Raw genomic sequence first — 22,497 nt, 5'->3', positions numbered from 1 at the left:
ATTTGCTCCGGCGTGTCGCGGCCTTCTGTGTTGTTCACGGGCCACGCGTCTTCCTCCCGAGTGACGAGTGGTTGTCTAACCTGCTGAGTCACTTTGTAGTTTTGTTTTGTTGTGGGTTTTTTTTCACACAACCAGTTCCTCTCGCTCACGTCATCATACAAGTATGGGTACATTTATGTATGTTTATACATATATATGTGTGCGTCTCTATTTTATGTGCGTGCACTTCATTTTGTCCACATGGACTTCATTTGCAGATTATTTCCTAACTGGGATTCAATTCACAATGTGGTTTGATGCTCGGACTTGTTCCGTGGGTCTTATCAGTGTTGCGTCCCCCAAGAACTTGGTCTTGTTCTCAAGGCTCTTATCAAAGCACAAGTGCATGTGCGTTAATATTCCATATTTTTTGTGGTTGCATGACTGGACTTTGTCATGGCCCTGCCGGTCCCTGTCCTGGCCGTACCGGCAATCAGCGGAGGAGCAAACGTCTCTAGTAATTACGTCCCAGTTACATAGAACCACATGTACGGTCTGGTCTTTGCCAGATCGTTCCTTCGTGCCTCATTCACGCACTTTCGTAATCCCGTTCTTGACCTCCCGAGTACCGACCCCTGGCTGCCCGCCGACCTGCCTCCTACGCCTGACGTTCTTGTTCCTGCTGCTCCCGTCGACTGCCTGCCTGATCCCCGACACTGGACTCAATAAATACGTTTCCCGAACCGCCTCTACGTCTCCGAGTCGTGTATTTGGGTCCGACCCCGTGTTCCGGTCGTGACGGACTTGTTCCGAGGGTTTTTATCATGAAGTGGGTGCCATTTTTAATGGCACAAGCGGGAGGTTTTTAAAATGGATGTGCGAATACATGGCACACACGTTAGTAGAGTTTGTCAAAAATTTACAGCCGGCCATCTCGGCAATTGGATGTACCAGGTTCTTCACAAATTGGGCGTTGTCATGGTCCTGCGGGTCCCAGTCCAGGTCCCCTGCACACCTGCGCCTCATCAGGGATAATTAACCCTCGTATATATAGGACCCAGCGGACGGTCCGGCTTTGCCAGATCGTTGGCATCCATCCCTCGTTCCCGCACTTCCTCGTTCCTGATCCCGAATCCCCGAATCCCCCGTGTACCGACCTCCGATCCGGTCCTCCGACCAACCCCGTAAGCTTGACGCTCTTGATACCGCTGCTCTCTCTGACTGACTCTCCGTCTTACGACCTCAGAACGAATAAAGACCTTCCCCTAACTGCCTCCCTGTCTACCGTGTCGTGGATTTGGGTCCACACTCGGTACACACACGTACGTCCGCACTGCAGACACATTTGCGCAGCTCTCGCATATCTAGTCGAAAGTATTGGAGGGCAGAAAAACTGATTTCGCGGGGTTAAGACAATAAAACTTTGCTATGAAGTCACAAGACTAAATAATTCAGAGGGCTTGAGGCCTAGCGACGCAACTGGAATCCATCTTTGTTGCACATGTGGACTTCATGGGGAAGAAATACAGACGTATTAGTGTAGATCTTTCGAGTGGGTCATAAACGAAGACGCATTAGAATAGATTTTAAATGAAAACACGCCAACTTTGTGGAATTCTTGACATTTTTTTTGTAGCTTTCCAACTATACGACTCACTGTGTGCGTCTGTGTGTGTGTGCTGGACTTCAGTTGACTTCCTGTCGGGTTTGGCAGCGACGCAGATTGGAAACAGACGCTTCTCTCTTTCTCTCTTCCACTCCGTAAGCGACTGCGCTGGTTTGCAGTCATCGGGCAGCCGAAAGGGAACGCGGCGGAAAAAAAGAAGAACTGCTGGAAAAAGGAGGAAAAGGAGAGAAAGGGGAGGAAAAGGAATGACAAGGTTGGAAGACAACTATCTTTACGGTAATTGTTTTTGTTTTGTAGAGGTGTGAAATCTTGTTTCTATGGCAACCTCGTTGACTTTACTCCTCTGGCGGACGGGCGATCAATATTTTTCCGAACTCATCGGATCCAATACAAATTCTGAACGTTGGAATCTGCGTCAGACTTTCTGTGGACGCGAAGACAAAAAAGTTTGTTGATGCTTTTAGCAGACACGTGTTGACTTGGTGATATTTGACTCCGCCCCCCTGGGGGGGTGAGCCTCATATTTTCCACAAGCTGCTGCTACTACTGCTGCTTCTTCTTCTTCTCTGTCCTCTTCTTCTTCTTCTGGTGACGTCGTGAAATGAATTCCTTTGATGTCAAACAAGGTCCTGTTTATTTTTGTGCAGGTTTTCATCTTTATTTCCCCCATCTGATCCACACCAAAGTCGATAAAAAATGGCCGACTAAAGAGCGCCAGTGACAAAGGTGACGACGTCCGGTTTCCGTCCGTGCAACGAGTAACAAAAAGCAGCGTGTGATGTGTAACAAATGCTGCTACTCGTAACATGTGACATGCAGCATGGAGTGACGTGATGTGACACGTAACATGCAACATATAGTGTACGACGTGTTACGTGTACCATGTAATAGCTCATTAATTACATGTAATAAGGAATGTGTAATATTTAATGCATTTCACTCAACGTGTTGTAACATCTTACAAGGAACATGACTGACATAGCTACAGGACTCAATTTAAAAAATGTAAAAAAATAAAGATGTGTCTGTGACGTAAAGGGTCAGAATCAGGAGCCATGCTGACGTCGGTCAAAGGACAAAGCAGGAGTCTGAAAGCGCTGCACTTCCTGCTGGGTCAGTAGCAACGCAATGACAACAAAAGGTCTGTCCGGCCCACTCCGATTGGCTGGCTGGACTTTCTCCCGGTCTGTGTGCGTTTGTGTCTGCAGGTGTGCTCCTGGTTCTTCCAGGGGTGGGGATTTGTCTGGAACTGATTCCACTGGCCTCGCAGGTTCTGCTCCAGTCTAACTCCAACTTTACTGTGGTCAGTAGGCCTTCACCTGCACGGATTCATCTCGTGCTCAGATTTATTTTGTTTTGTTTTTATCCGTGTGGCTTCGGTCGTCCCTCAGGTATGTTCCGGCTGGAGCGAGGTGTCCTGGCGCTTGCCGTGGCGGGATCCTCACGGGGGCGACGTTGTAGTGGAGAGGCAGGGATCCCGCAGCATCCTGCAGCTCTTCAACGCCAACTGGAGGAATTCTGGGAGATACGTCTGTGAAGAGTCATCATCCGATCAGATCAGGGAGATGGACATCTTCGTACCTGGACAAGGTGGACTTTGACCCTTTGCCGGATGAAGCGTCTCGCAGTCTGACGATGGCTTCGGGCCCACCGCAGGTCCGGACGAGTGGTTTGTTCCGGTGGGCTCAGGTGTGGTGATGAAGCGTGAGGACGAGGACACCATCCCCTGCGTGGTGTCCGACCCACTTCTGAATGTCAGCGTGTACGAACGCGGGGAGAAAACGGCGGTGCCTGGGCTGACGTACAAAGCCGGTCGCGGCTTCACCGGACGCCTCAACGACTCGTCGTACGTGTGCCTGGCCTCTGACGGTTTGGAGGAGATGCGGTCGCAGGTCTACTATGTCTTCAGCGTCTTAGGTAGCTGTTCGGGTTCATCGTGTCTGCAGCGCTCACGCGTGTCTCAGAATCTGCTCCACCTGTCTACCAGTTGCCAAGGAGATGCAGGTGGACTTGACGGCATCCAGCACCATCTTGAAGCGGGGCCAACAGCTGGTCGTCAACTGCAGTGTCCAAGATGTTGACATGGTCTACTTCTCGTGGAGCTTCCCCCGCAAAGACGTATGTCCGCCTTCACCTGCATTCCGGACTGGCTGACAGCTGAGGTCGTGTTTGGCTTTGATGGCAAAGTGGCTCCCCGTAGTGTCTTTTCCAGTTTTTAAGTCTTTTGACACACCAGGGACCAGTCTTTCCAACTTCCGGGGGAAATGCTTTGTGTGTTTCTGTAATATTGGCCCAATGATTCCGATTCTGATTCAGGAATTTCAGGCGCTCACCGAGTTGCTACCCAATCAAATCCGTTCATTTGTGAACATCCCCTCAGTAACGCTGGCGGACTCTGGTAGGTGTCGACGCCGCTCATTACTGGCGTGGCGGGGCGGGTTCCACGGTAACTGAGGCATTGGGGATGCTTTCCCCAGGTGTGTACGTATGCGCAGTCCAGGAACCACTGCAGGGAGGGCGAGTGGAGCACAACATCACGATAAACGTCCTCGGTGAGTGCACACAAGACAAACACGAGCGGGCACACTCGCAGGCGCAAACACACGTGAATTTAAGCGCAGATCGGGGTTACGTTTCTGCACGTGCAAGTCATGACGCCAACGTGACTTCGCTGGTCGGCCACACGGCGGTACTGCGGCTGGCGGTGGACGCCCACCCTCCGCCGAGCGTAGCGTGGCACAAGGACAACCGGAGCATTGTCGTCGCCACAGAAACAATCGGCATGTCGAACACCCGCCTGACGGCCGGCAGGTAAACTAAGCGTCACGCTAACAACAATGCTAACATGGCACTTGCATGCTAACAGCAAAGCTAATGAAGTGTATTTTCCCCTTGAGTCCGGGCAGCAAATGGAGGAAGCACTCTCAGAGACTGAAGTTTGGGCCGGTTGTTTTATTAAGAGGTGTCACAGCCGTAAGCTAGCAGTCTGGTCGTCTGTTGACTTCCAGAACCTGCCAAAAAGTTCTTCCCCTTCCTCTGTCCTCTCCTTAAAATATTTCCCCTACCCCTGTGCGTGTGGACAGGAGGTTCCACTCATGTCTTTCCTGCCGGGGACCTTCTCTTCTCCAACTCACCTAAGTCGTACCCCCACCCCCACCCCATTCTGGCCCCAGGAACTCTATGGGCCTTGAATACTTGAATGCAATAAACAAATGAGTGCACATTTGGAACCAGAACACCTCGTGATAACCCCAGGTGGTCACCCGTGAGGATGCTGACTGCAAGGGCTCCAAATGCCCATAGAACTTCTTTGAGTCCTTTGAGTCCTTAGAGTCCTTTGTCCTTAGAGTTCATTTGGCGTGGAATTAGCTGTGATGCCATTAAAGTACCAACCGGCTGGCCGCAGATACGTGAGCACGCTGACCTTGGCGAGGGTGCGCTTGGAGCAGACGGGAAGCTACGTGGCCAGCGTCAGCAACGAAGATGACCAGCAGGAAGTTGTCTTCTTCTTAGAAGTTAAATGTGAGGGTGCCATTATTAATGAACACAAATGTCTTCCTACAGCTGAAAGTGTGTGTGTGTGTCCGCAGCACCGCCGAGGATCACATCGCTGACGGAGTCGGGCACTCGGGTTATGTTGTGCGTCAGTGAAGGAGCTCCGCCCCCTTCTGTCAACTGGTTCACGTGTCACAGTGTCCACGGGTAAGAATCACGTCACCTATCTTCGTATTAGCTCACAGCAAAGATGGTGACGCAATTACAGGAAGTGTTCCGTTTTTGACTGTAGGTGCACTAACGGGACAGGGAGCTGGACAGGCCAGCCGGGCACGGTTCTGCAGGAGAACGTCACTGTCCTGGCAGACACGGGTGTATCCGAGGTAACTGATGAACCCCCGTGTGACCTCCTTGGTGGTTATTGTTGACATCGTCAGTCCTCGGTCTTGCAGGTGCGCAGTGTGCTGAGGCTGGAGACCGCCAAGACCTTGACGGCCATCCGATGTGAGGCTTCAAACTCTGCTGGACGACGAGCCCGAGACCTCAGACTGGCGTCACCTTGTAAGTTGGAAAAATGATCAGATGACGGAAGACGGATGATAAGTTCCGGTGACAAAGCACCTCCTGTCCAGCTCTCTTGTCCCAGGTGACCATGTTGGCGCTGGTCCTGGTTCTGGTGGTCATCGCCATCATCTTCCTGCTCATTCTCATCATCTTGTGGAGAAAAGTCAGTAGTACTCGATGGAATTATTGTATGCCGTGAAATCCATCTGGAGTCGAGGTACTCTTGTCCTTCAGAAACCTCGTTACGAAGTCCACTGGCAGCTTATTGATTCGGTGAGCCCTGATGGACAGGACTGCACCTTCCTGGACCCCGCCCAGCTCCCGTACGATGTCGCTTGGGAAATACCCAGGGACAACATTGTTCTCGGTAGCGTCAGTCCTACGTAGGACAGTAATAGTGCTAAGTTGAATCCTTCCCTAAATCCTAGTTTCCATATTGTGTGTTCAGGTGAGGTTTTAGGTTCGGGGACTTTCGGCAGAGTGGTGGAGGCCAAGGTGTCGGGTCTGCTCCGGGACCAGAACACCACCAGAGTGGCCATCAAGATGGTCAAATGTGTGTACCTCGCCCTGCTTCTGCGTGTGTACCTGTATCTGTGTGTGCATTACCCTGCTTTTTTTGTGTACCTCTCCTTGTGTACTTCTGAATACTTACCTGTGCAGTTTTTTTGCGTCTGTACCTGTACCTGTGTATACCTCAAATGTGTTTCTACCTTCACCTTTTTGGTTCTGTTGCTGCTTGTGTAGATGGTACTGCTATAACTATGTACCAGTTCCTCTGTGTATACCTTTTGCTACATGTACCTCCAACCTCTTGGGTACCTGTTTGTGTTTATACACTACCTTGCCCCACGTCTTCCTGCTTGCGTAGATACTTTTACCTGCCTGTCCAGTACTTCTACCGGTTTGTGTGTATACCAGTTCCTGTCTCGAGACACTTACCTGCATGTCTACATGTACGTGTGTGTGTGTGTGTGTACACCAATGTGTATCTTTGTGTATTTTTGTCCTTGTGTGCCTTCAGCTAACAGCGGCGCGGGTCAGTTGTTGTTGTCCGAGTTGAAGGTTTTGTGTCATCTGGGTCCTCACGTGAACATCGTCAACCTGATCGGAGCGTGCACGTCAGGAGGTGACCGGAAATCTCGGCGATTGGACGTCAACGCGCTGCACGAACAACGCCGCCCCCAACTGGCCATCAGCGTGCTTGACCGTCCGTCTTCTCCGCAGCTCCCGTCTATGTCGTCACTGAGTTCTGTCGCCACGGAGACCTGGCGAACTACCTGCGACGCCACAAGCACAATTTCGTACATTGCAGCACACAAGCTAAGAGGTAGACAAATACACACATATAAACACGCTACGCTACACACAGAAACAAATTAACACACAAGCGGTCATGCAAACGTGTACATAAACGCAAAGACGCGCAAACACTGCGTGCAGAGAGGCGGACGGAGGTTACATGGACGTGATGGGCAACCGGGAGGGCGGAGCCGGCGGCGATGACGGCGCGGCCTCAGGTGAGGCAGGAACGGCGTCAGTGACTTGGACTTGTCTGTTAAGATTTCTGTGTACCTGTGCATGTTTCTGTTTTTACCTGTACCTGTGTGTAGCTCTACTTTCGAATGCACTTTGTGTGTGTATAGTATCGGTTTGCCTCTGTGTACTACCTACTTATTTGTGTAGACGTGTACCTCTGTGTGCCTCCACCTGCTTGTGTGCGTATACCTGGAACTGTGTGCACCACTTCCCTCTTGTGTAACTGTGCCTGTGTTAGTCACTTCCTGCTTGTGTAGCTGTTTGCCATCATGTACCTTTCGTTTTGTGTACCTATTGGTAACTGTGCAAGTTTTTTCAATTTGTGTGTCTATACCTTTGTGTAGCTCTTCCTGCTCCTGTACCTGTTTGTGTGTACAGCGGTGCCTTGAGGTACGAGTTTAATTCGCCAAGTGACTGAACTCTTATTTCAAGTTCCTCAAATGCCAAAGCGGATTACCCCATTGAAATCGATGTAAATGCCATTAATCTGTCCCACTTTGTATTTATCACATCTTTCGATTGCAATTGCTTTCTTGGGCCGCGTCGTTGAAATTTCACTTGTACTGAATGCAAAATAACGGAACGCTAGCACAGCTGCGCAGAGATGCTACCGAACCGAGGTGCACAGACGAAAAGACCGAGTGAAGCTTGAAAAGATGAGCCGAACTTGTGCTTTTCGACATCTGACGATTGCGACAACATCTACTGGCAATCGTTCGTACTTCAAATCAAGGAAAAACTTGTTCGGCAGCGGGTCGTATCTCGAAAAACTCGTATGTCAAGTTACTAGTATGTCAAGCTTCGACTGTATATATATTTTCCTGTGTATTCCTCAGACCAGCAGGAGGCGTCGTTGCCCCTCCTCAGTGATTCTACCGTGCTGGGCGTCAGCGACCTCCATAGTTTCTCCTTCCAGGTTGCCCATGCCATGAACTTCCTGTCATCACGCAACGTATGCTCACGCAACTCAATAGCGAGATTGAGATCGGCTAGCTTGTGATTAACGTGCGGTTAGCACGTGTCATGTGCGGCAGTGCGTCCACAGAGACCTGGCGGCCAGGAACGTCCTGGTGTGCGAGAACCGGCTGGTCAAGGTGGGCGACTTTGGCCTGGCCCGAGATCTGGTCAAGGATCAGGACTACGTGGCCCGAGGACACGTCAGTGTGACACGATTGAGTTGCGTGATGTCACGAGCGGCATTAGTTTCATGTTCTGCGCCTGATTTTTCCCATCAGGCCTTGCTGCCACTTAAGTGGATGTCCCTGGAGAGTATTTTCCAAAGTGTTTACTCAGCGCAGAGCGACGTGTGGTCCTATGGGGTTCTGCTGTGGGAGATCTTCTCTCTGGGTAAGAGGTACCGTGACAAGCCACAACACGTCATACGATTGTCATGAGTGTTTTTTTGCTGCAGGTGAAAGTCCGTACTCGGACCTCCCCATGACGAACCAGTTCTACGTGGCACTGAAGAGAGGACACCGCTTGACGCGGCCACAGAACGCCGATTCCAACATGTACGACTTCCACCAACATACATGACGTGAAAGGATCGCATGATATGACAACGTGACTTGACGGCATGCATGACAGCTTGCACGAGGGTCACGGGAGTCCTGGTGCCTATGCCAGCTGTCATCAGGAAGGAGGCGGGTTACACCCTGAACTAGTTCCCAATCAACCACACATGACAAAAGTTATGCAATAGGTCACAAGTATGACATCTGACCCGACTGACATGAAGAACACGGAACATGTTTGAAATATGACAACTTGTATGACGAGATGATCTGCGTGCTCAGTTACGACGTGATGCGGGCGTGTTGGAGCGAGCATCCCGGTTCCAGGCCGACGTTCTCGTCGTTGGTGGCATCTCTGGACGCCACCTTGACAGAGGACTGCCGAAAGGTGACGTCCGTATCGTTTGCTGAAAGCGTCTCGTGAAGATCTACCTCAACCGTGTCCACTTTGCAGACGTACGCGAGGCTGAGAGACGACTTCCTGTCAGGTGACCACCCGGCCGTCGTCCGATCCCGACTGACATCCGTGACCGTCAGCGTGCCGAGCGACACCAACGGTGAAAACGCCGTCGCGTGTTTTCGCGCAGGGGCCGGCAAGAGTCTTGTGTCAATCGTAGCCTCTCTGTACAGGAAGTACCGCCTCCGAGGCCAATCTTCACCTGTTGGCGACAGGGCCGGAGGAGGCGGGACCTTCCCATGGCGACTACGTCCTTCCTGTCATTGCGGAGACACACAACGGTGGCGGCGCTGCGCTGGACGCAGACAGGTACCGTCACAAAAATGAGGATAATTCGGATCGTGATCATGGCTGGTGTGTCTCCCCATTCAGGACTCAGGACTCGGTGACCTCACAGAAAGTGACATCGTCGCCCGAAAAAGAGGAAGAAAGCTGCGTGTGAGAAGCATGCACATATAGCATGAAAACATACATGTAACAGACACTATATGATGACATGATAGTGACACAGTACTCCCCTCATTTCTTTGATATCAACTTATTATCCATCCTCAACATAAATTAAAAACATTTGAAATTCCAGCTGCCCGTGGACTTTGTTTTGTTCTGTTTTATGCCCTCACCATGAAAACACAAAATCATTTCAGCCAATAAAATTATGCAGAAAACGTGGTCGCGCCCAACAGCTGGAGTCAAGGTTGCGTTTTATGGTTCTCCTTCAGAGAAGGTTTTTCTGGTGTCTGATTCCCATGGAGACCCAACGCCCAAAAAACTTTTGAGGGTGGTTGTTGTCCACGGTTGATAGGCATCTGAGGTCATTGGAGGTCTCAGAACGTTTAAGGTCTGAGGCTCTTGGACTTTTAAGGCCATTGGAGGTCTGAGACTATTGGAGGTCTAAGACTGTGGGGGTCTTAAGCCATAGGTTCTTGCGGGGGCGTATGAAGATTGAAGCTGTGAGGCTCTAGATGATTTAATACTTTAAATTTTCCATTTTTGTGGCCTGAAATAGTTTGAGGTCTGAGACTGATAGCACACTGAGGCCACTGGAGGTCTGAGACCATTGTGAGTCTGAGGCCACTGGCGGTCTGGGGTGACTGTTGAATATCTGGGACAAATGTGGGACGTTTACACACTCTTATCTCTTACCAGGTCTAAATGAAGAAGAATTTACATCTTGCACATCTGCGACTCTTATAAGGAATAGTTCCTATGAACGGAAATGTCTCTTGTTCTTTGTTCTAGTTTGTTGTTTGTTCTGAATGTCGTACCAGGGCAGCACCGACTGCTGGTGAAATATTCCTTGTCTGTTCTTACACACTTGGCCAATAGAGCTGATTCTGATTCTGAAAAAAAAAACTGTTAGAATTCTGAGACTGTTTTGACAGTCTGATTTAGGTCTCTATGGTCTGACATTTTTGATATCTGAGGCCGTCGGAGGTCCAGGGCCAAAGAAGGTTTGAGACTGGTTGAGGTCTAATATTGTTGGACATCCAAGACATTGATGGTCTAAGACTGTTGATGGTATGGGCCCATTGAAGTTCTGAGACTCTTGGACATTTGACATCATTGGCTATCTGAGATTATTGGATGTCTGAAGTCATTGTCTGTGGTCTGAGACTATTGGAGGTCTGACTTTATTTGCAGGTCTGAGACCATAGAAGGCTTTAGATCGTGCGACGTCTGCGACTGCCAGAGCGCCGACCCCGTTGAGGGTCTCGGGCTGTCGGATGTCTGAGACCCTGGAAGAAGGGGCGAGGGAGCTCGGCGAGTTAGGCCGGGGGCCGACGAGGTGGGCTGACCCAGTGAGCGACTATCAGGAAGTTGGAGAGATGCTCGAGTGTCAGTTATTCTGAACAAGGAGAAGACCAAGATGAAGATGTTGCTGCTTTTGGTCCTGCTGTCAATCATCTCTGCTGAAGGTAAGAAGACAAAAATAGATATGATTAATATGTCAGGGACTATAAGAGTCATCAGTAGCTATTAATGCTATTTAGTGGAAAGAGGAACTTGTGCTTAAGGCAAAAAAAAAACAAAAAACAACAACTTTGGATTTGGTCACGTTAATTAAATTTTTTTACTGTCCAGTTGCGTGTTCATGCAAGCCTGTCAAACTAAATAAAGTATTGATGAAATATTGTGAATAAACCCGCATTTGGAGACAAGCGGGTTCCGTGACAAACAGTCCACTGATTGACGGTGTGTAGGCGGAGCTACCTGGCGTTTGTCACACCGGTGGTTCGTGCCTAGGTGGGTTCCCGGCTACCTGGAGAAAATCTATATTTTGTAGATCTGTTTAGAATTGGATCTTGACAACTGCTCAATTTCTTTCCTGATCCTGATAAGGACAGCAGCTTTTCTTCCTCTTTTTTTAAGTTCTTTTCCAGATGCACACATTTTGCTTCCAAACTGCTGACAGACGTTAAAGTAAAAAGTTTCACTTCTGTTTTTCTGCCCATCTTGTGAAATTCAACCGTCATGTGGAGAAAATCTCTTATTCTCCTTCAAAGTAAACTTCCTGAATCATCTGCAAGAATAAAGACCTTCAAATTATATGCTTAAGTTCCTTGTACAGTGGAGGGCAGCACAGTGGTGGAGTTGTTAGAAGATCCACCGCACACTTCTGAGGTCGGAGGTTCCAATCTAGGTTGTGGTTTCCCTGCGAGGCGTATGGATGTTTGCTTCAGTACCCGCAAAAAAACCACTGAAGCAACCAGTCCTGGGTAGATTCCCCCGCCTCTCTGCTCAAGTCATTTGGGTTTGACTCCCGTGCAAGCGCAATACTGATTCCCAACCAGTCTGCTGTGAGAGATGATTCGAGATCTTCTTTTTGCGTTGGGCTTGTCCCGTACGGGGGAGCCGCAGCTGATCCTGCTTGTCCATGTCACGCTCTCTCCTGCATTTTCCAAATGTTTCCTTCCCAGACAACGTTTGGTCAACCTGCTCTTGGGTCTTCCTCTTGCTCGCTCGCCAGGAAGCTCCGTCCTCGTCGCCCATCGGTACGCATGGAGGACCCAAATGCAGGACTCCGGAGACGCAAAGGTAGTTCGGGAAAATTGTTTATTCGGTCCAAAGTCCGGGATCAGTCAGAAAGTCAAGTGGGGCAGCGGTAATCAGGACGTCGGGCGTAGATGGCAGGTCCGCGGGCAGGCAGGGGAGCTCGATCAGAGAAGGCAGGACTATCAAAGAGCTTACGGAGTCGGTTGGACAGGCGGAGGTCGGTACACCAGGGTTCACGGTCAAGGATACGGGAGTGCAGGAACGTGGCATGAGTTGCAACGATCTGGAGAAGACCAGTCGTCCCCTGGGTCCTATAAATACAGGGGTTACTCAACGAGGATGAGGCGCAGGTGTGCGCCTCCTAATCAGCGCCAGTACGCTGGGACCCGCCCAGCCAGGGCTGGACCGGCAGGAACATGACATTCTACCGATATTTCAACTCTTTCTCCTCCGGACCTATCCAAAACACCCAGGTCTGTTCTCTCTAAAACGTCTAATCTTGGCAGGCTTGTTTCTAATCCTAATGTTCCGCCCCGACTCCTGCAGGGAAACTGAACATCTTCATTTGCTCTCCTTCCTGTTGTCTCTAATCCATCCATCATAGCTGCCCTCACCACCATCTTGTAAACTTTGCCCTTCGTCCTAGCAGAAACTCTTCAGTTGATGGGTTTGTCTTCCAGATTTTCCTCCTCCGGTCATTCACCTGAATTCCGACACGCTCCAGAACCGATCAGATGTGGTTTTGACCGCCGGCTCCGCCTTCATCCTCAGTTGTCATGGCAATACATCGTTGCAGTGGTCAAGCACGGCGTTCTTTTCTGCGTCCAAGGTGCGCCCCGGCGTACTGGAGGTCGAGAGCGCCAAACCTAGGCACACGGGAACATACCGGTGCACGTACACCAACAGCAGTCTGGAACACCTACACACCTCGGTGCACCTGTACGTCAAAGGTGAGTTCCACTGATGGTTCCTCAGACGATGTCACTTCCCTTGTGGATCACACCGTAGATGATGTCACTTCCCTTGTTGATTATCCCTCAGACACGTCGGACCCGACTAGTGTCTTTGTCACGCCTTACTCTACCCCCAGCGTCTGGCAGGGGGACGATTTCCTGTTCCGGTGCCTGCTGACCGACCCGTCCGTTACCAACCTAACCCTCGTATCGGTGGGAAACCAGGCCACAGGGGCAGGGCAGGGCCTTCCCCAGGGCATGAATGTCAGCGTGGATCCTCACCAAGGAGTCGTCATACACAAAGTGGACAGGAAGTTCAACGGACGCTACGTCTGCACCGGTTGGAAAAACAAGACACGTGTCACGTCCAACACGCTACACCTCATCGTCATGCCACGTAATGAGCCCGTCTAACCCTCACCTGCCTGTCTGTCTGTCTGTAGGGTTCTCTCTAACCAATCTGTTTTTCTCTCACACCTGTACCCATCTTACGCTCTTGGTTGTCTCTCTCCAGTCCACTGTTCACCCGAGTTCACAGGAAGGAGGGCGTTCTCTTCTCGCACTCCTTCCGTCGTTCCAAGCCATCTGTTTAAAACTAGACTCCAAACGTATCCCTTCACAAAACCTTTGGACTTGGAATGAAGGTCTCAGTAACTGCGCCCACCTCACGATCTCAGCTTCAGGCTCACATTTCATCCTATCTCCAGTTCTTTCTTGTGATGGTTCCATATTATTTTCGTAGATTGTCCTTGTTTCTAACATCGGGAAGTGCATCGGAGCACCTCGGTGTGCTTTTGCGCTATGAAAGAAACAACTTGAAATCTGAAACGTCTGTCATTTATTAGTCCTGTTTATACGGGTCCGTCTGTGTTTAGGGCAGCGTCGTCCCCCTCAGGTTTCCGTGGATCAGACTGATTTTTTCCGCGTGGTCGGAGAACCTTTTGCAGTGACGTGCATGACCAGTAACCCCTCCCTGATCTACAAAGTCTCCTGGATGCACCCTGACGTAGAGGTGAGACTTGCTCTTTAATGTTGTTAGATCTTCCCGGCCATTCGACCAACGTTCTCTCCTGCAGGCACCAAATGTGACGCAGACCATTCGCCATACCAGCAGCCGAACTTACATGAACAGCACGCTGATCGTCGGCGCTGTCAGCGAGCAGCACGGCGGGCAGTACACGTGTACGGCGCGCAACGAGGCCGGCGACGCCGCGGCGACAATCCGGCTACGCGTCTTAGGTGAGGAGTCGGCAGAGGTTGCTTTCCCCCTTCCCGATTACGTGTTCAATATTTGCGACCAAAACTCTTTGCGTGTGGTAAAAGTCAGCAACTCCCCGAGTCACGACCTGGTTGATTGTAGTGCGAAATAGAAGTCACCCAATCAAAGGTTTATAAAAAGAGATTCCTCAGATGCCAAGAAGTATTCATCTGCACCACTAGCGCCTCCGTTCACTAGCGCAACACTCGGGAAAGATCGAGGCATACAGTGAGGTCTCGTTGTTTTTAAAGGATCACATGTGATCACGCGAGATTTCAACATTGGTAGCGGAACTTTAGGCCTGTGTTAGTCTGTGTTGCGATTATCGTAGCACAGCGCAGACAATATCATCCAAACTGTTACATGCCAGATTTTTGGGGGATCTTTATGTGTCTGTCACCCACAAAGAATCTCTAAAGATATGAAAAATCAGTGTGTGTGTCATGCCTTGATCACATGTAACTCTTAAGTCATGATCTCCAACTTTCAAGCAAGACCCGAGTTGCTTTGGCAAAAATTCAATCAAGTCTTTCAAGCTTGCTCAGTCACCTCGACAAGTTCACGTCCCCAATATCAGAGGCTTACATCTTGGTGGATCTGCTCGCGTAATCCGAGTCCGTCATGAGTTTGTGGCGTGTTCTCTCCGGCAGATGCTCCCTTTCTGACTGCTCGCCTCCGGCGCCGCACTCGCACTCGAAACGGCACTGACGTGAGCACAAGCGGCACGGAGCCCTTCGGACGTCCGCTTGCTAACGCTAGCGACAAGTCGGTGATGGACAAATGGGAAGTGCTAGCTAACGTTAGCGTGGACGCGACGAAGGGTGACCCGGTTAGCGACAGCGGCAGCACGGTGGACGTGCTCGAGGGTGGCGACGTTACGTTGACTGTCGCCATGGAAGCGTATCCACCAATCAAGAGCCTGGAGTGGACCGTGCCGTCATCCGAGAACGACAGCGCGGCGCGCGCGCAGAGCTACACGGCTAATGGTTACAGGTTGGCGTGAGCTCGTTAGGCTTTTGGCACTCTTCAGCACCTCCATCTTGTGGCGCCGCTTGGCACACTACGCCTGACCCATCCGTGCTGTCCCATTGGCTACTTGTTGCGTCTCTTCTTCACGTGGTGTGGCACTACCTGGCTCGCTAACCCTGTCCTGTCCGCTCTTATATGCGACTAGCTGTGACGCTTTCTCACAGAGTGGCGCACTACGAACTAGAGATTACTCCTCCTAATTATAAACAATTTCAAAAAAACTTCCATTCGCAGGTCGCAAGCGAGCCTGTTGCTGCGTCACGTGCGCGACGAGGAGAAAGGCCGCTACGCCCTCCGCTACGCTAATGCCGTCTTCCGTGGCTCCTTCAACTTTGACCTGCGAGTTCTGCGTAAGCAACTTTTCACCCTCCTCGTCCTCGAACACGCTATCGATCCTGCCGCTTTCTCTCACGCGACGCAGGCGCTCCGACCGGTGTCATCACGGTGGAGAACGACACCCTGACGTGCAGCGGCTCGGGTTTCCCGCCGCCCACCCTCTGGTGGTCGCAGTGCAGCGGCCTCGTCAACACGTACGTACGGTCTTCGGTCTTCCGCTCTTTGTCCGGCGAGTACGCGTCACTCGGACTTCCCCCCGAGCAGGTGCGGCGACGCCTCGGCCGATCGGCTCGATGGGACCGCCCGGGAGGGGGAGGGGCTGAAGAAACACCTGGCCCTTCCGCGGGCCTCGGCCGATGACATCACCATCGAGTGCGTGTCCGTCAACAGCGTGGGACGCTCGCAGGATGTCTTCTTCCTTCGTGAGGGCTTCAGAATCAAACAATTTCCGTTCGACGTGTTCACAGGCGTTGGTTCAAATGATGTTCTTGTTTTTTCAGGTTCCGCTGGTGGAAGCGTGCTGACGGCGCCGCTGGCGGCTGCCTCGGCGGGGGTGGTCTTCCTGCTCCTGCTCATCGTCTTCCTCATCTTCAGGATCAAGCGGGTTAGTGGGCCGCGGTTACGTCCGTCTGCACCCGGACACGTCTCTTTCTGCTTTGCTCTTTGCTGTCATCATCTCCATCAACGTCATTTTTTTTTGTTTTTTCTCAGCGACCAAAGTATGAAATCCGTTGGAAGATCGTGGAGAGTTGCCACGGAAACAATTACACCTTCGTGGACCCCAGCCTCCTGCCTTACAACAACCTCAAGTGGGAGTTTCCCCGAGACAAGCTGCGCCTCGGTAACCTTTGACCTCCGTCCGTCCGTCACCTCTTTGACCCGGGCTCCGGAATGAGGCCGCCGCTGACCCCTTGACCCCCGTCTCGCGCGCAATCTCCCTCAGGTGGCGTTTTGGGATCCGGCGCTTTCGGGAAGGTCGTGGAGGCCACGGCCTACGGTCTCGGCAGCCAGGACGAGACCCGCGTCGCTGTCAAAATGCTGAAACGTAAAACCGCAACAAATACTAAACGACCACAACACTTCTACTTCTCTTCACAAATTGTAGTCAACTACCACACAAATAGTCCATGACAACTTAACAAGTACTACACAAATAGTACGCAGCTACCACACACTACAAGCACCCCTACACGACTACGCAACAACTGTACAACTACTACGCAAATACACAACAGATACGACACGACCACAACACTTGTACTTGCCTTCACAACGACTACACAAACAGTACGCAGCTACCACCTACTACTACGCAACTACTGTAAAACTACTACGCAAATACACAACAGATACAACAAGACCACAACACTTCTACAACCGTTCACAACTTAACAACTACTACACAAATAGTATGCAGCTAACAGACACTACTCCCACCACTACATTGCTACGCAACTACTGTACAACTACTACGTGAATATACAACAGATACTACACAACCACAACACTTCTACTAGCCTTCACAACTACTACACAAATAATATGCAGCTCACACACACGACTACCACCACTACACTACTGTACAACTACTACGTGAATACACAAGAGATTCTGCACGACCACAACACTTCTACTACTGTTCACAACTTAACAACTACTACACAAATAGTACGCAGCTACCACACACTACAAGCACCACTACACGACTACGCAACAACTGTACAACTACTACGCAAATACACAACAGATACGACACGACCACAACACTTGTACTTGCCTTCACAACGACTACACAAACAGACAAACAGTACGCAGCTACCACATACTACTACGCAACTACTGTAAAACTACTACGCAAATACACAACAGATACTACAAGACCACAACACTTCTACAACCGTTCACAACTTAACAATTACTACACAAATAGTACGCAGCTAACAGACACTACTCCCACCACTACATTGCTACGCAACTACTGTACAACTACTACGTGAATATACAACAGATACTACACAACCACAACACTTCTACTAGCCTTCACAACTACTACACAAATAATATGCAGCTCACACACACGACTACCACCACTACACTACTGTACAACTACTACGTGAATACACAACAGATTCTGCACGACCACAACACTTCTACTACTGTTCACAACTTAACAACTACTACACAAATAGTACGCAGCTACCACACACTACAAGCACCACTACACGACTACGCAACAACTGTACAACTACTACGCAAATACACAACAGATACGACACGACCACAACACTTGTACTTGCCTTCACAACGACTACACAAACAGACAAACAGTACGCAGCTACCACATACTACTACGCAACTACTGTAAAACTACTACGCAAATACACAACAGATACTACAAGACCACAACACTTCTACAACCGTTCACAACTTAACAATTACTACACAAATAGTACGCAGCTAACAGACACTACTCCCACCACTACATTGCTACGCAACTACTGTACAACTACTACGTGAATATACAACAGATACTACACAACCACAACACTTCTACTAGCCTTCACAACTACTACACAAATAATATGCAGCTCACACACACGACTACCACCACTACACTACTGTACAACTACTACGTGAATACACAACAGATTCTGCACGACCACAACACTTCTACTACTGTTCACAACTTAACAACTACTACACAAATAGTACGCAGCTACCACACACTACAAGCACCACTACACGATGACGTAACAACTGTACAACTACTACGCAAATACACAACAGATACGACACGACCACAACACTTGTACTTGCCTTCACAACGACTACACAAACAGTACGCAGCTACCACACACTACTACGCAACTACTGTACTGTACTGTAAAGTACTACACCCCGACCCGCTGTTTTGTGCGCAGCGAGCGCTCACTCGGAGGAGCGAGAGGCGCTGATGTGCGAGCTGAAGATCCTCAGCCATCTCGGTTACCACGACAACATCGTCAACCTGCTGGGGGCCTGCACCCGAGGAGGTCTCGCGACTCCGCTTTCCAACTTGACCCCTCCCCACTCGAAAACGTGCCAACTTGACTTCCGTCAAACTCGCAGGGCCCGTGCTGATGATCACCGAGTACTGTTTCCACGGCGACCTGCTCAACTTCCTGCGCGAGCACGCCCACCGCTGGGTGGCGGCCATGTTGGAGCCGGAGCACGACGCCAAGTATTCCAACGTCAGGATCAGGAGGTCAGGCGACTTCTTCTTGTGCCAGTTTCACAAATGTTGCACCCACGTCGCAATAATTTCGCGCGTGGGCGTTGCAGTGACAGCGGGATCTCGTGTTGTTCCGAATATCAAGAAATGCAACCGATGCTTTCACATGCAGGTATTTTACGCACACACACACACACACACACACATTTCAAACAAGCGCACAATGGCGCTCGAGTCTTTATCTGCGTCTGCCCTTCAGGTACACAGCGGAGTGCCCGTTTGCTCGTGAGCGACCTGATGAGGTTTTCGTACCAGGTGGCTCAGGGTTTGGACTTTTTGTCGACACGAAACGTAACAACACACACGTACACGCACACGCACTCCGTCGCGGCAAATGTGGCCATTGATTGTGTGCGTGCGTCTCAGTGTATCCACAGAGACGTGGCGGCGAGGAACGTGTTGCTGACCGACCGCCACGTTGCCAAGATCTGCGACTTTGGCTTGGCGAGGGACATCCGCAACGACGACAACTACATCGTACAAGGAAATGTGAGTACACGCGTGCGCGACTGCACAACCCGACTTCACCTACACAATAAGCGTGCAGCAACTACACAATTATTACTACATTATAACACAACGACTACTACCAAGCTCCTCATCCACTACTGCAGATGACAGGTTTGTCCATGACTTTTATTTTGACGGGGAGTTTCCTGTCGTCTTTTATTTTTACATCATGCTGCATTGCACTCGGCCCCGCGACTTCCTGCCGTGTTTTCCTTGGGCAGTTCGCTCTATGTTGTCGTTCGCTACGACACGGAGCTTCCTGACATCTTTGACATTCAAGTCCCTCTGCGGCGTTTTCTTCTTTCACTTTGACGGGCCGCTTTATTTTGTCAGGCGCGTCTGCCGGTGAAGTGGATGTCCCCCGAGAGCATCTTCCAGTGCTTGTACACGGTGCAGAGCGACGTTTGGTCCTACGGCGTCTTGCTGTGGGAAATCTTCTCCCTCGGTAACCGCGGCGAGCGCTCCGCAAAACACGCAGGTGACGTGACCTCGCGTGACCTCCCGCGTGACCTCTGACCCCTTCAGGAAAGAGCCCTTACCCCAACGTGGCGGTGGACACCAAATTCTACAAGATGATCAAAGACGGCCACCACATGGAGCGGCCCGACTTTGCGCCGCCGCAAATGTGAGTTCCCCCGAAATGTCAGACTGGCAGTTGATCGCGGACCGACGACCCCCCCCCCCCCCCGTTTTTTTTTCAGGTACCAGCTGATGACGTCGTGTTGGCGCCTGGAGCCGACGGACAGGCCCACGTTCAGGACGATCGCCCGGCTGATGGAAAGGCTCCTCTCGTCGGCCGACAAGGCGACTCCCGGCGAGCAGGTGGGGGGCGGGGGCTCGGACCGCCGGCCGCCGCGTCGATCGGCGGTCCTAGCGCTCAAGCGTTTTCTTTGTCGCTCAAGCCGACGTACAAAAACATCGACGAGCGCGAAGAAGACCAAGCCAGCGAGGAAGAGGAGGGCATGGGCGAAGACTCGCTGAAGGAGGAGGAGCAAGGTGACCTGCTTCCTCCGACTTGAAAATTCTGTCTCGAAGCGGTCTTGAATCTCTCTGAGTGCGTCTTGACTTTTGTCCCTAACGGAGTCCCCGTCTGGGTCTTGAATCCGCCCCGAAAACCTGATTGTGTCCTTTCTGCTTCAGGTGGCGGCGAGGAAGACGAGGACTCAATAAAGATGAGCAAAAACATCTACCAGCTTTCCTGATGCTCTCCTCCAATCGGCTTTGACTTTCTTTCGTCGTTGTCAGTTGATCTCCCACACCGTCTCCCACCATCCGTTCATTTTCTTAGCCGCATATCCTCACGAGGGAGTTCTGGAGCCTGCCCCACTCTAAATTGGCCCTCGGCGTGAGTGCCGCTGTCGTCTGTCTCCTTGGGTAAGCTCCAGCACTCCCCGCGACCCTTGTGAGGATAAGCGGCTAAGAAAATGGATGGATGGATGTTTTTACAGCATACCCGCAGGTTCCATTTTAGAGTTGCCCTTTTGGTGTAGTACCACCTTCTGCCACAACATGCCGAGAGCACTGCAGTGCACTGTACTCAATGCAAATGGGTTGTCATTAAGAGCAAGAAGAAGAGGAAGGGAAGGCCCCCTACTAAGCAGAGCAAATATATACACTACTTGTGAGCATTGCCGTAAGCTCTTCTTGTATGTGTCGGTGCTCTGTGTTAAAGGAGAAGTCACTTAAAAGGTTTAGAACAACCACAAAATCGATCCTAATTTCTGTCGGCCAGCCTTTGGCGTTTTGCATTACGTTTTAGCATTAAGATAGCATCATTGTACACAGTTTGCTGTTTAAAGATACGTTTGCTTCCCTTATGTATCCCGTATTATATGATTTCGGTTCACAATAGAACAAAAATCGCGGGAGTCGATCCACGTGATTTGGATTCGCGGGCCACATAAAAATCACGTGGCGGGCCGCATCTGGCCCCCCGGGCCTTGTGTTTGACACCTGCGGTTTAAAGTGTGTGTGGATGGAGAAAAATTTTTTTGTTTGTTTGTTTGTTTATGGTCACTCAATATGTCCCCGCCCCTCCAATAAACGGGTTCACTCCACTCTATCATATTATATTATACATGAAATATGATGCAGCCATATCAAAAGTCTTTCGGACGGAATTGGACGTTTATGAGTCGACACGTGTTTGCTCACGTTGTCCTCTTGTACTTTTCCACCACATTAATAACAATAACGCAGAAATCGTCTGACACTTTTACTGCCGCCGGGACTTTTTCACGTGCGCTCGCAGGGAGGGGGGGAAACATTTGCGTGTGATTAGCATGATGTGCTCGTTATCAATGTTTGCTGCTCGATTATAAAAAGGCCGGAAAACGTTTTCAAACGCTCAAAACGTTTGGACGGGAAAAGAGCTCAAGGTAATCATTTCATAATTTGTGTGTTTATTCCTCCGTTTATTCATTCGCTCATTTACTGTGCATGTTCATTTGTTCATATTTGTGCTTCACTTGCACTTGACAAATGTACTCATTCGCTTTGTTCTATATTCATATTTTGGAAACATTGGTTATAATTTCACCTTACGTAGTTTACTATTGAAGTGACTTTATGGAAGTAATATAACGAATTATGTTTGTTTGTACTTTGGTGACTTTTCTTAATTTAGAACGAAAGCGCCGACGGCCCTCGGATATTCTTTGGGGGGGGAAATGAATTCAAACCACGGATTATTATTATTATTTACACAAATACTGATGATTTCACAATGAAATACAAATACATGATGAGAAGTTGTTTGCATTATATTTGCACAATGTGGAAAGCATGATACCCTGTTGACCTTATGACAAATATTCACAATTTTGCTTCATTTGAAAACCCGATAAGTGAATGTTCCATTTTTTAAAATAAAAAAATATTAAAGTCTTTGGTGTCGAAGTGTCGATCAAACAAACGAATAGGTCGCACCGCAAGCTAGCGCTTGGAAGTCATATTTGGAAAAAGTTTGTTA

At 50.1% G+C, this 22,497-nt stretch overlaps 2 protein-coding genes across 9 annotated transcripts; both read left to right on the top strand.

Annotated features, from left to right (window-relative positions):
- The first annotated feature begins 1,745 nt into the window (after positions 1-1,745).
- On the top strand, positions 1,746-9,754 carry LOC133491365 (platelet-derived growth factor receptor beta-like). Of its 3 annotated transcripts, none has more exons than XM_061802369.1 (28): positions 1,746-1,882; positions 2,254-2,332; positions 2,645-2,719; positions 2,815-2,909; positions 2,998-3,196; positions 3,263-3,523; positions 3,594-3,724; positions 3,923-4,004; positions 4,084-4,158; positions 4,228-4,417; positions 5,013-5,128; positions 5,197-5,308; positions 5,394-5,484; positions 5,554-5,662; positions 5,734-5,828; positions 5,900-6,032; positions 6,114-6,218; positions 6,687-6,791; positions 6,890-6,992; positions 7,106-7,182; positions 8,038-8,153; positions 8,236-8,295; positions 8,437-8,548; positions 8,613-8,712; positions 8,998-9,103; positions 9,170-9,272; positions 9,346-9,481; positions 9,545-9,754. In XM_061802369.1, exons 3-28 carry the CDS (start codon positions 2,662-2,664, stop codon positions 9,612-9,614), a joined length of 2,940 nt encoding a protein of 979 aa, XP_061658353.1. In that variant the 5' UTR covers positions 1,746-1,882; positions 2,254-2,332; positions 2,645-2,661; the 3' UTR covers positions 9,615-9,754. The 3 variants fall into 3 exon arrangements, with proteins under 3 accessions (XP_061658353.1, XP_061658350.1, XP_061658351.1); XM_061802366.1 differs by having other exon boundaries at positions 8,236-8,358; XM_061802367.1 differs by having other exon boundaries at positions 2,645-2,747; positions 8,236-8,358.
- A 1,150-nt stretch (positions 9,755-10,904) lies between these two features.
- csf1rb (colony stimulating factor 1 receptor, b) lies at positions 10,905-22,426 on the top strand. 6 transcript variants are annotated; one of them, XM_061802360.1, is made up of 22 exons: positions 10,915-11,091; positions 12,850-13,119; positions 13,211-13,519; positions 13,998-14,134; positions 14,199-14,361; positions 15,031-15,373; positions 15,644-15,759; positions 15,831-15,939; positions 16,010-16,167; positions 16,246-16,349; positions 16,457-16,586; positions 16,689-16,790; positions 18,667-18,777; positions 18,854-18,989; positions 19,067-19,128; positions 19,216-19,307; positions 19,383-19,505; positions 19,860-19,971; positions 20,052-20,151; positions 20,228-20,348; positions 20,429-20,522; positions 20,667-22,426. In XM_061802360.1, exons 1-22 carry the CDS (start codon positions 11,043-11,045, stop codon positions 20,726-20,728), a joined length of 3,003 nt encoding a protein of 1,000 aa, XP_061658344.1. In that variant the 5' UTR covers positions 10,915-11,042; the 3' UTR covers positions 20,729-22,426. The 6 variants fall into 6 exon arrangements, with proteins under 6 accessions (XP_061658343.1, XP_061658344.1, XP_061658341.1 ...); XM_061802358.1 differs by lacking the exon at positions 10,915-11,091 and adding an exon at positions 12,087-12,211; XM_061802359.1 differs by having other exon boundaries at positions 10,905-11,091; positions 16,010-16,349.
- The last annotated feature ends 71 nt before the right edge of the window (positions 22,427-22,497 follow it).

The sequence above is a fragment of the Syngnathoides biaculeatus genome, chromosome 18 (assembly GCF_019802595.1).
Source record: "Syngnathoides biaculeatus isolate LvHL_M chromosome 18, ASM1980259v1, whole genome shotgun sequence".
Classification (NCBI taxonomy): domain Eukaryota; kingdom Metazoa; phylum Chordata; class Actinopteri; order Syngnathiformes; family Syngnathidae; genus Syngnathoides; species Syngnathoides biaculeatus.
The sequence above is the reverse complement of the archived record's forward strand: the minus strand, read 5'-3'. Positions and strand labels throughout refer to the sequence as shown.

Coding starts and splice junctions, on each gene's coding strand:
- LOC133491365 (XM_061802366.1), top strand. CDS start 2,662: ATGCTGACGTCGGTCAAAGGACAAAGCAGGAGTCTGAAAGCGCTGCAC. Junction 2,910..2,997: donor CTAACTCCAACTTTACTGTG/GTCAGTAGGCCT, acceptor GTCGTCCCTCAG/GTATGTTCCGGCTGGAGCGA. Junction 5,485..5,553: donor CAGACACGGGTGTATCCGAG/GTAACTGATGAA, acceptor TCGGTCTTGCAG/GTGCGCAGTGTGCTGAGGCT.
- csf1rb (XM_061802359.1), top strand. CDS start 11,043: ATGAAGATGTTGCTGCTTTTGGTCCTGCTGTCAATCATCTCTGCTGAA. Junction 15,940..16,009: donor TGCAGCGGCCTCGTCAACAC/GTACGTACGGTC, acceptor CCCCCCGAGCAG/GTGCGGCGACGCCTCGGCCG. Junction 19,129..19,215: donor ACCGATGCTTTCACATGCAG/GTATTTTACGCA, acceptor TCTGCCCTTCAG/GTACACAGCGGAGTGCCCGT.